Here is a 13,110-nt window from a genome sequence, read left to right as displayed (position 1 = left end):
TGCCCACACCCCGAACAAGTAGAAGACGATGCTACATGTAGAAATAAAAGACAACACAAAAAAAGGAGGAAGAACTGACAAAAGGTGCTACTGCTAAGGGGAAACACCATCACTGTCGCCCTGCGGCGAAGGACTAAGTAACCTAGATGACTGCGCCCCACTCTCCTTCCCCTTGCGTTGTGCACGGAATTTGTCAAAACCTGAGGGGTTAATGAAAGGATGCTCGGTTGATATCCACTCCTTGGTCAATTTGATGGATGCTGCCATCGCCTTCCCCCCGTACGAACGCAAAGCCCCGGCATAATCAGACGATGACTTGTACTGCTTAACAGATGCCTCTAAGTCCCTAGTGTACCCAGCAGAGGCCTTATACCTCTCAACCGCCTCCTCCTGAGCACAAGCCAACTCAGACCGCAAATGGTTGTTCTCTATCTCCTACTCACGGGCTCGAGCCTCCGATGCCTCAAGAGATTTCTTCAAAGAAGATACTTTCTTCTTGTAGTGATAAGCCTTATTTTTCTTTTTCTCTGCAAGAGTCTTTAGCTCTAAGGCCTAGCGACGACTCGATTCGGCAAGCCCGATCTGAAGGGCCACCACCTAAAGGATGAGAAGACAATATGAGAGTCGAGTGGTATAACCATGCAAAAAAAAAGTGTATATACATACGTATAAAATTAGAAACATACCCTTTGGAGATAAACCACTGCAGCCCTCTCAATATTGTCTGCGCTACATCCTGCGATCGACCTGGTCCGCTCGGGTGTCACTAAAGACTTAAGTACATCCATCTCCCGATAACCTCGGGTGGGAGGAAACCCGAAAATAGGAAGAGACCCCTCAAGCTCTCCCCGCGTACGACTGGAAGAGCCCGGCCTAGGAGTAGGAGCAACCTCGATAGGCTCGTCTGAGGGATGGGGAGTCTCTTCTGCTACCTGAGGACTTCCCCTTTGGGCCAACATCTTTTCCTCTTTAAAGGGGCGGGGCATAGCTCAAGATCATTTTTATGCTCTTGCTCGGGCATGGAGTCTAAGGTCCCCTCCAGGTCAAATTTCATCCCTGTACATGCAAGATAAGGCTGGTCAAACAGCAAAACAAAAGAATGCGAGAATGCAAAACAAAGAAGGAGGAGCTCAAGAGTTTACCGTCAATGGGAGAGAGACCCTCATCACAGCCCGACAGGGTCCTCAATACCTCGTTCAAATCAAAGTCCATATCTACAAGCACATACCTAAATATATCAATTCCAAAAAGCACAAACAAGAAATATGTTCAAGTCAAAAATAATAAAAAACGATGTAAGCAGCCTACCAGTTGGACGACTTATCCCCACTATCAACATGTTCCTCATGGTCAGGACTGATCCTAAATTAGGTGCAAGTGGGGGTGTATCAACTAGCTATTGAATTTGAGCTTTTAGAGTAAATGAAGCATCTACTTGACTATTAAAAAGGCGAGTTTAAGGGTGCCGCCAATTGGTATTGAAAGGAAACCAACCTGCTGAAGGCCGGGCAAAGAAAAATCGAGATTTCCAACCACTATTTGAATTCTTGAACTTAGGAAACAACAACGGAACCCTAGCAGTAAAAAAGACGAACGCGTTGCACTGAGCTAACAAGTGCATCTCAAAGACACACCTAAAGAGGTCTATGTAGAGCAGAACTCGCCTCCTACGGCAAACATACAAGAAGTAAAGTGCTTTTCTCCAAGCATTGGGGTTTATTTGACCAGGAGTAATATGAAACTCATTGAAAATCGACACAAAGAAAGGATGGATGGGTAACCGGAAACGACCATCCATGATATCCTTATACACCGCTATCTCGCGGGGGTTGGACCCGGGGAGCCTCTCTTTGGGCTCGGGGGCTCTATAGATGTAATCGTCGACCCGATCATACCTAGCAAGACATTTCTCTAACTTAAGTGTAGAATTATAAAAGCAAAACCTTTTGGAATTTCAAGGAGGACGATCTCGCCAGCCGGATCTCACTCGATTTCTAAGTTTTGATTTGGAGATTTGGTAGAGCCAACATGTCCCTTGGGGGAATTTGAAATAAAGGTTTGAGAATCAACTGAAAGGTTTTGGCTATCAGGCTCAAAGGGAAACCCATCGAACGAAGGAAGAGAAATCGAAGGACTTCGACCGGTCAAAATCCCGACCGACCGCCCGGATGGACGACCAGCCCCCCGGCTGGTCATTCGACCACTAGTCGACCGACCAGCTCGACCAGCTGGTCGGTCGACCGGCCACGCCAGACCGATCGTCCGACCAGCCTGCCAGATTTTTTTCGACGTCGATCAGCCCCTCATCACTACTCTCATTGGAAGAAAAAGAAAGAATTGTTTTATACATGGCAACAAAAAAAGATGAAGAGAAATTCAAAGAGAGATATAGGATTAAAAAAGAGAGAAAATTACCTTAGAAGGAAGAAAGCCTAGGATGTTGAGGAAAAATGAAAGTAGTTCTTTGAAGTAAAAATCACCTCCTTTTATAAACACAAGAATTCAAACTTTTTGGGGGGAGAATTCCCTCCAACATTAGGACCATTGATGGGGTGCCATGTGTACAGTAAAATTGCTACTTGATTTCGATTGCATTGCTTGACTTGCTAATACGAACTATTCATTTATCATTTATATGTATTAAAAAAAAGATTTTAATCCAACCCGGATAAAGAAAACTGCTACCCCTCGGCTAAAACATCGACAAGGGATAAGGGGGCTAATGATATAGGTTGGTAGAAGAGGTCACCCTCGACGTACAAGCAAGATGAATCACTACACTTCAACGCAAAGCCGTCGACCCCCCCAGGGGCGCTCTACCAATACCACCGGAGAGCACTCTACCACTACGCAAGGCCGTCAACCCCCCTAGGGGCGCTCTACCAATACCCCCGGGGAGCGCTCTACCACTACGCAAAGCCGTCGACCCCCTATGAGCGCTCTACCAATATCCCCGGGGGGCGCTCTACCACAACCCTTAGGGAGCGCTCTACCAATACCCCTGAGGGCGCTCTACCACTACTCGAGACCTTCAACGGGCACGGAATTTCCAACCCAAACACTTAGCCATAAAACCTCTAGTAAATTGACTAGGTTCCATGGCAATTAACACAGGTACAACCTCCAGGCGGGAAGATAAAGACCCCCCACTCAGAACATGGGGATAGTGGGAATGCCAACGTGGGACACGTGACACCACAACCGCCCAGCGATTATCCAACTCCCAATATCTATAAATACCCCGAATGTGACACAGGTAAGGCTCTCTCTCACTCTTTTTAGCCATCTGATTTCCAATTGCAAGTCTAAAAACTAATTCTCACGCCGGAGGTAAAATGGGGGAGGAAGCCCCGCCTTCATTTTTCAGGTCACAAACACTTGGTGGAGCAGTCAGAATATCGAACACCACAAGGCAGACAGAAAGGTATTGTTCCACAACCATTTCAATACCTTTGTCCTACAAGGCATCTTTTTAAGAGCCTGTTTGGGAGTGATTTTGTGAATTGATGTTTTGACCGTTAAGAGAAAAGTGGGGTCCACCTGTGAGAGAAGAACTCAAATATGACGGCTGAAATAGTTAAATAACGGTCAAAAAATCAATTTTTTTGGTGAAAAATCGCTCCCAAACAGGCCCTAAATTTTGCCTCATTGGAGAATACTCCTCACGAGATCTTTCGTATGATTGATTGATTTGACATCTTTAAAGCACACGTTCCTTAATCAACTTTTCAATTTATTTTTCCAGATATCATACCTAAGATATAGTGTGGCTTCTTTTTAGAAATATTTTATGTCGTCTCAACTTGGGACAGCGAAGGTAAAGTCTATAAAGAGATGCGCCGATCATTAGAATGAAGCCACGTCTCATCCACCAAACAATATCCACTTCTTTCCTCGAACTATAAAAGTTCACACTCGATGCCATTTACAGGCAATGCAATTTTACACGATAATAAATTTACTTAGTATTCTTTTCAACCTCGTTATATATACACCCTTGTGGCTTTTATCATTCATCACACACTTGAATACATCTAATTTATAGACTAGACTATCAGAGTTCATGATCGTCTCTTCCATTAGCGAAGAGGCTAGATGCGTCTACAATTTGTTCAGAATGTGCAGTAACCTTATAGTTGAATTTAAGGATATGTTTGATAGCCATTTATTTTCCATGGAACTTGGAAAATCAATTCCATCTTCCACTTTTCTATTGTTTGATAGCCTTTTTTTTTTTTTTTCCCTAGAATTCATTTTCCAAATTTCTTGCCACCTAAGCCATTTTCTACCTTTCCTAGAATTAAAATTCTCACCAAATATGGTGAGAATTCTAATTCCCAACTACTGTAGCGCTTTTTCTTTTTCAATTTTTTTTTGGGCAATGGAAACAAATTTTAAGAATTATTGTAAGAAAATATTTTCCTTTACTTGACAATTTTCGCGTAAAATAAAGCCAAACGAACACCAAAATATAGATGGTTTTCTTGAATTTATTATTTTTTTTTTGCAATGGAAACAAATTTCATCCCCAACATCCATAAAATTTATCCCTTTAATTGATAATTTTCATGTAAAATAAAGTCAAACGAACACAAAAAAACACTTTTATTTCAACATTTTTCACGTGAAAAATTATACCAATCAAACACAATAATTTACAATTTCCAGGAAAATAATTTTTAGGCAATTCAATTTCTTGGAATTCGTTTTCAATTCAATTCAATTCCATCTTTATAATTAAACGGACCCTAAGTGGAATCGAAATATATTGACCAAGTTGTCCAATCGAAATTCAGGGTCAACAAAGCATATTCGCAATATTTTTAAATTGTCGTGAAACGGAAGATTGATGCAGCATCCCAAGGCCAACCGTATGAAAGTGCATGGTCAATTTGTGCGTTCTTGTTTTTTTTTGGGACCAGTAGTGAATTGAATTAACAATTGACACGTTTTATGATGTACGATTTGTTTGAGAGCGAAGCGTACACGTAATCGCTTGGTCGGCCGAAGCCTAAATTTAACAGCGATGATAACGGTGAAAACTAACATCGCCGGCGCGCGTAAAGGCGTAACCAGCTCCAATTTCCCACGCTATATTTATTTATTGTGTAATTTAAACGGGGAGAATAAATTTTGACGTCTATTTTTAATCCATGTAGTATATCCCCATGGTATGTATGCGATATTAATAGAATTGATTTCATATATGTAGATATTTGGCCCCCAGTTTATTTCCCAATTTTGAAAGAATGAGAATGTAAAATATAGTCGTTTCGAACCCCACTCAAGAGATCGAAATTCAAATTTGATGGCTTGATGTGATGAATAACGATCATATTTTTTCATTTTAATGAGGAAAAAATGGGAATCAAACATGGACTTAGTTACAATTCACATAAATGAATGAATTCCTCGCAAATCTATTTTACAAATTCCACTACAAGAATAAGATGAAAGCCTTCCAAATAAGGATATTTTATATGAGTTCTGCCTACGTAACATGTCAATCTTCACCCTTCAATTTACTCAAATGTATATTAATAATAGAACTCGAAAAGATCACATTAAATAAACAAAGATAATGCTATTGCGCACTCTCTACAAAGAGTATAGTTTGAGAATCACACCTTAAATTAAATAATGTGATTGTATAAAAGATATCTATTTGTGCGCCCTAATTTCGAGCCACCTATTTTTGTAGGATGGGTGGATTAACCTATCTAAGAATTTAAATAGTCAATGTTTTGCCCCACAATTCATATTACACCAAAGTGGAAAATTCAATTATAATATTCTCTCAAGTAGGAAATAATAGCTCAATTATCTATAAACGAAAAATGACATACAATGAGTAAAACTTTTTGTAGCTTTAAGCCCCGTTTTTGTAATAGTGATTTTTAGGATATGTGTAATTGAAAAGTATTTCAAAAAATTAGGTTTATGTACAAAATTATTTTATTGAGGGCCTGTTTGGGCCCAATTTTTTTACCAAAAAAATTAATTTTTTTATCATTATTTCACTATTCCAGTCGTCTTATTTGACTTTTTCTCTCATAGGTGGACCCCACTTTTCTCCTAACGATAAAAAAATCAATTCTCAAAATCACTCCCAAACAACCCCTAAAAGAATTCAGGGTTGAAAATGAATTTAAAAAAATGAGTTTATATGGAATGGGGACCGAACAAGAGCGTTGTATCAACGATTTTACCAATAATACTTTTTAAAACAAGCATGCGTGAATATAAAATCTCAAAGCATACTGTATATATGTTACATAAGTATTATTAATTGTTCTTGACTCTCGATAAAATATTTATTTGTGGCGTAACATGTCTAAAAGTTACAATTATATGAATTACACACCAAAGTCGAAAATTCAATTATAATATTTTCTTAATTATAAAACAATAGCTCAATCATTTGTATAATTGTACACTGAGTAAATTTTATGCATCATTAAGTATAATTTCATCAATAATATTTTCGAAACTAGAGTGCAAGGATAATGAAAATCTTAGAGTTTGATATATTTTATGTAAGTATCTTTGATTCTGAAACAAATATTTATGAATAATTCGCCAATAGTAATGGACAAAATTACGAACAATCATAAATTCTTAAATCCATGAATGGCCGACTTCTTAAGTTTATGAAAAGGTTGTAATACTCAAGATTTCCATACTTTACTGAACGTTAACTTTATATCATGCACTATTCTAACTGTGATGAATAAAATAATAGAGTCCATTTTAAGTTGTTCAAAATAAGCTTTCTTTTTATAATTATGATTTGAATATTTTGCTCGTGCAATGCCCACAAACACATTTATCTACGAGTCTCGACTTGAATATTTATGTGTGTACAAATTGAAAAATGGTATATAGATGTGGATCTTCGGTACATAAAATAAAATTCTGGTTCACGTGAGTGGAAATCGAAAAGGCAGGTTTCATAGATTGCTACAAACCTCTACTTAATAATTGTACAATAATTTATTTTTGTTGAAACATACACAAAACACATGCCAAAATTTCCTAATTAAGCGCAATGCCCATCTTCCGCTGTCCTTCAATATCGAGTAATCAATATTTGATATTTGCTTGACATTAATTAATATTATGCAAGTGTTATTAATTATTGATCAAATATCTTAAAATTAAAATTTCAATAATTACCTAACAATTCATAGTAAACACCATAGTCATAATTCCAAAGAACAATAAATATAGCTCAATTCTTATAAGAAAAATTGCCCTTTGAGTACAAATTATGTATCATTAAATACAATGATGTAATCGTGATTCTATCAATCACACTTTCAAAACAAGTTTGCGCGGATAATGAAAATCTTAGAGCACGGTGCATTTTATGTAAATATCGACTTTCAATTCAAATATTTATGAACATGATCTCAAGTAATCTTGACTTTAAAATTTTTTATTACACGGGATCACCGTCATTCAATGAACAATCAAAGTCACATATGAATTCTAACACCATACACGCACATTTTAACTTATATATTACGAACTCTTCTAATTTGATTTTTATGATTCTATTCTTGCATGCAAAGAAACCAAAACAATCATTAGAACCACTTTTCAAATGTCTTTAGACATTTTGGACTCAAAAAGTATTTACGATGAAAAACAAATTTCAATATACCCTAATATTGTAAAATTTTCATGTACCTTTGTCAATTTATATATTTTCTATGTTATTCAATGAAATGTTATTCTAATTATTTTTAACACACTTACGAGATAAATTCCCTAACGAAGGACCATGCCAACCGTGCACAATCCTTCGATGAGAGTCGAAATGGAATCATAATATTCATTACATAGAAAACAATAGCTCCATTGTTAAGAAGAAAAAATGTTGGGCAATGATAATTTTATGTATCATTAAGTTCAATATAATATTGTGATATCATAATTTTATCGATAATATTATCAAAACGAGCACAAAAATATTGAAAATCCAATTATAATTTTGAATAGAAAACAAATGTTATGTACCATCAAATACAATCTTATCTTATGCAATCACAATTTTATCAATAATACTTTCAAAAGACTTTGCATGGACAATGAAACTATTAATATGATAGACTTTACATAAATATTATTAATTATCCTCAACTGTAGATACAAATATTTATGAGCATAATCTCGGACAATCTTGACCTTATAAATTTTTATTACACTACATCCGTGTAATCCAATGATTGGTCAAAGATGCATTCAAATTCTAACACATTACACAAGCATATTTGGAGTTGTATATAATCGGTTTACATTATAAATAAATATAAATATGTAGTGTATAAGTAAATAGTACATGTAAGTCACACAAAATGAACGCATAAAAAGTGGTTTGACTTGTAGACAATAGATAGAGCTTGGACAATCTTGACCTTATAAATTTTTATTACACTACATCCGTGTAATCCAATGATTGGTCAAAGATGCATTCAAATTCTAACACATTACACAAGCATATTTGGAGTTGTATATAATCGGTTTACATTATAAATAAATATAAATATGTAGTGTATAAGTAAATAGTACATGTAAGTCACACAAAATGAACGCATAAAAAGTGGTTTGACTTGTAGACAATAGATAGAGCTTATTTGGGAGTGATTTTAAGAATTGATTTTTTGATCGTTAGAAAAAAAGTGGGGTTCACCTGTGAGAGAATAAGTCAAATATGACGGCTAAAATAGTAAAATAACGGTCAAAAATTTAATTTTTTGGGTGAAAAAATCGTTCCCAAACAGACTCATAAATAAGTGCAAAACACGTGCACGCACATCCAAATATGCGCGTATATATTATGAAATCTAGTAGTTCAGTTTTTTTATTTTTTATGGTTCTATTCTTGCGAGCAAAGAAACCAAAACAAAAAACAAACATTAGAAATCTCTATACCACTTTTCAAATGTCTTTTGACATTTTGGACACACAACATTTGTGCTAAAAATGAATTTCAACAAACCCTATTTTTTTCAAAAGCTTGCCTTTGACAATTTTTCCAATTCTTGATCTCGTTTTACAAATGCATATTTAGTACATGGTATAAAACTCTACTTAATAACAGTACAATAATTTAATTTTTGGATAGAATTTAATCTAACTTATTAAAAAATACACAACATGCATACCAAATTTCCCAATGAAGGCCAATGCCAGTCTCCCCAATCCTTCAATGAGAGTACGTACATGTCTGAAAATTTAGTATTTGATATTTGCTCAACAATTCATATTATCCCTAAGTCCAAATTGGAATTATAATATCTTATTACATAAAAACAATGCCTCAATTGTATCGTCAAGTTAAATATAATATCACACGACCGCAATTTATTGACAATATTTTCAAAACGAGCACAAAGATAATGAAACCATTAGAGCAAAAGTTTACGCAAGTATTACTAATTATCTTTGAATCTTTATCAAATATCTAAAAATTAAATAGTCAATAATTTCCCAACAACTCACACATCAAGCATTTTAATCATTAAATACAATATAATCTGACGCAATTGCGATTTTATCAAAAATACTTTAAAAACAAGTTTGCAAGGATTATGAAAATCTTAGAGCATGATATTTTTCTTTACGTAAATATCATTAATTATATTTGACTTTACGTCGATTTTTTATGAGTATAATCTCGAGTATTCTTGACTTTTTAAATTCCCAATTACATGAGATTTCCGTAATACAAAGAACGGATAAGGTCGCTCGCACCTATATTCTAATACCTTACACACGCTCTTTAGTCACGTATATATTATGAATTCTTCTAGTTTAATTTTTATGATTCTATTCTTGCAAGCAAAGAAACCAAAACAAAAACAAACATTAGAACCACTTTTTAAATACCTTCCAATGTTTTAGACACAAAATTACGTGTGACGAAAAATAAAGTTCAACATAAACTAATTTTGTAAAACTTTCTTGATGTCCCAAAGAAATAAATTAAATACATGAGATAAATTTCATAATGAAGGACCGTGCCAACCTTGCACAGTCCTTTAACGAGAGTGGGGTATAGGTTGTATCTCTGATTTCTTCAACCAAAAATATAAATTAATGCACTTTAAGAGAGAGAAAATAAGTAGATAGCGAAAATAAGTAGAGAGAGGGAGTAAATGGAGGCAGGGCGCGAGAGAGAGAGCTGTCTCGTGAACCCAGTAAGTGAAGAAAAAGCTCTTTTCTTTCCTGTACTCTCTTCTTCTTCTTCTTTCTTCGTCCACATACTCTCTTTACTCTCCATACCTTCTCTGTAAAAACCTTGCTTTCTCCCTAAAGCAATTCCGTTTCTAACTCTAACATTCACATTCATTCTTTCCTTACCTTTTGAATCACGGGATCCCCATCAATTCTTTTTCTCTTTTCCGTTTCTATCCCTTTTCATGTATTCTTTAAAGTTTCAATCTGTCTCTCTCCATTGTTGCTTCACATTGATGAGATACACTGAGGGAAACTGAAAAAAGAACCCAACCGGAGAGGGAAAAGTGTATACACAGAGGATTGTATAGAGGAGAGTGAGTGTGGGAGTGTGTGAAAATGTCGCATCAGGGGAAATCTACGTCGGAGCTACGGTTACAAGCGCTGTCGGATCGGTTAAGGAATACGCTAAGTTACGATGAAGAGGATAACGGTGTCAACGTTAATAAGCCGGACTTTCGGGAACTCGATCTGGGATCGCCTGTTTCGCCGCTGCGGCATCGGGCTTGTAGAGTCAGTGCCTCCACCGCCACTACACCCAGCAGCAGTTCCAGTTCCTCTGGATCGGTGTCTGGCCGGAGCACTGCCGGGGTCCACTCGAATCCACCTAGGAAATCCAATTCCAACAGTCACTCAGGTGAGCTTTCGAGTTGTTCCGTGGGAAGTTCCCCATCGGCGGTGCGTAACTCCAATCCTGGTAATACTCGCACCGCTTCGGGCGGTACTCACCAGTTAATTTACTCCAGTGGTGGCTCTGTCAACTCTCCAGCGGTCAATGTGCTCCCCAACGGGAACATTTGCCCTTCCGGCAGGGTCTTAAAGACCGGCATGGCCAGTAGGCCAACTAAGACAGACGTTTTGGGGTCTGGGACGGGCAATTACGGCCATGGCAGCATAATGCGGGGTGGTCCTTCATCAAAGCCCAGCGTCACAAAGGACAGCCGACCCATAAATTACTCGAGAGGATTAATAGTTGGTGGAGAGTCAGTGAAGAGAACGGGAACATATAATAATGATGATGCAGAGGAGTTGAAAAAAAGGGGGAATGAGAATTACAGGAAGGGAAATTTTGCAGAGGCTTTAGCCTTTTACAGTAAAGCAATTGCCGTATCCCCAAGCAATGCCGCTTACCATTTCAATCGAGCCGCTACTTTAATTGGGCTTAGGAGATTGGCTGAGGCTGTTCGGGAATGTGAAGAGGCTATAAAGTTGGATCCAGGGTACGTGAGGGCGCATCATCGTTTAGGATCTTTGCTTCTTAGGTGAGACCTTGCACAAAGTTCTAATCTTTTGCTTGTTAACTATTCAGGTTTTCGGTATAGGTGCAAAATCAATGCTGTTTCATAGTTATTCTTTAGAATGTGGTGTTTGTGATCTACACTGGTGAAAAGTTTTTGATTCTATAATAGGTTTTGAGCTAGATCTGGTTCATTTGATTATTTCTGTTTTTTGGTTTTTTATTTGTTTCGTTGTGGCTAATGTCTCTGCTACGTATTCTTTTTGGATCCCATTGTGATAGGGCCATCATTGGTCTTTTTCTCGGACAACTGTATGTTTTCCTTCTCTGTTATTGTGGCTCCAAGTTTGTAGGCTGGATGACATACAAATTTTCTGTGGCAATGGGCCACTATTAAGGTTTGAAGTAGTAGGATTCACAGCCACATTTTAGTTTCTTAATAGCTTGGAATGTGTCGTGGATTATTACTTGAGTTCACTCGATTGTTCTGAGTAGTGGTCGAACTAGTTCAGTTTTTTTTTTTTTTTTTTTCACTTGACTTCTTCTCAGTTTTCTCTTAAAAGAATCGTTGATGAAAATCTCATGTTTGTGAATGATTTTCATCTCCATTTGCTGTAGATGTCCTTTTTCCCACTTTTTATTGTCCATTTTGCATTAAGCAACCTAATTTATCCAAGGATTGTAGTTTAGGACAGGTTGAGAATGCCAGAAAGCACCTTTGTTACCCAGGGTATCAGGCAGATGCAGTCGAGTTGCAGAAGCTGCAAGCAGTTGAGAAGCATCTAAACAAGTGCACTGATGCCCGGAGAGTTGGTGACTGGAGAAATACATTGAGTGAAGTTGATGCTGCCATTGCTTCTGGTGCTGATGCCTCACCACAGGTTAGTACTTCCTACGTATCTACTCGATTGTTGACCTAGGGCTTGTTTGGCTAAATTCTAAAAAGTTTTAAGTATATATGTTTGAAAGTATGCCATTAATCAAAATTGAGAATTATAACTACTTGTTAAGGTAAGAGTAAACTTTTAAAATGGGTATTTCTTTTACTTGAAAGTAAGGAAAAAGATAGTAGCATATCTAACGTGTTTGGAAATTTTGGAAATAAAAGTTTCTTTTAAGTAACTTTATGCTCTTGAAGGTAAGCCAAAATGCTCCTATTGATCAGAATGGGAAAGGTAAGTGCTGTTACTGAACTGGTTGCATATGAATCAACAGCTTTGTGCATGTAGAGCAGAAGCTCTCTTGAAGCTCCTCCAACTAGACGATGCTTTTTTAGCAATCTCGGACATTCCTAAATTTGAACTGTCTACTGGGAAGATTTTCGGGATGCTTTTTGAAGCATATATATTCTTTGTTAGAGCCCAAATTGAGTTGGCAAGAGGGAGGTGAGTTTCAGAACCTTTGCACTCCATCAGACAAAAGGAAATAAAGATTCAGAGTATGAGATGTATGATGAATACCTGCAGGTTTGAAAATGCACTTACAGATGTTGAGAAAGCGAGAAAAGTTGACCCACGTAATGTTGAAATCTCGGTTATGCTCAATAATGTGAGATTGGTGGGCCGAGCGCGTGCTCGTGGGAATGATCTTTTCAAGTCTGAAAGGTTTACTGAAGCATGTTCGGCTTATGG

The 13,110-nt window shown here is 37.0% G+C and overlaps 1 protein-coding gene across 1 annotated transcript; it reads left to right on the top strand.

The window, feature by feature from the left end:
• Nucleotides 1-10,084: 10,084 nt before the first annotated feature.
• On the top strand, nt 10,085-13,108 carry LOC111391597 (TPR repeat-containing thioredoxin TTL1-like; the record flags this gene model as incomplete). The annotated part of the gene is made up of 4 exons (XM_023016844.1): nt 10,085-11,504; nt 12,165-12,360; nt 12,695-12,864; nt 12,946-13,108. Coding segments are annotated over exons 1-4 (1,452 nt in total), but the record flags the coding sequence as incomplete, so codon positions are not given.
• Between the last annotated feature and the right edge of the window lie 2 nt (nt 13,109-13,110).

Source organism: Olea europaea, unplaced genomic scaffold (assembly GCF_002742605.1).
Source record: "Olea europaea var. sylvestris unplaced genomic scaffold, O_europaea_v1 scaffold807, whole genome shotgun sequence".
Taxonomy (NCBI): Eukaryota; Viridiplantae; Streptophyta; class Magnoliopsida; order Lamiales; family Oleaceae; genus Olea; species Olea europaea.
Note: the sequence above shows the minus strand (reverse complement) of the source record. Positions and strands in the feature narration are given on the sequence as shown.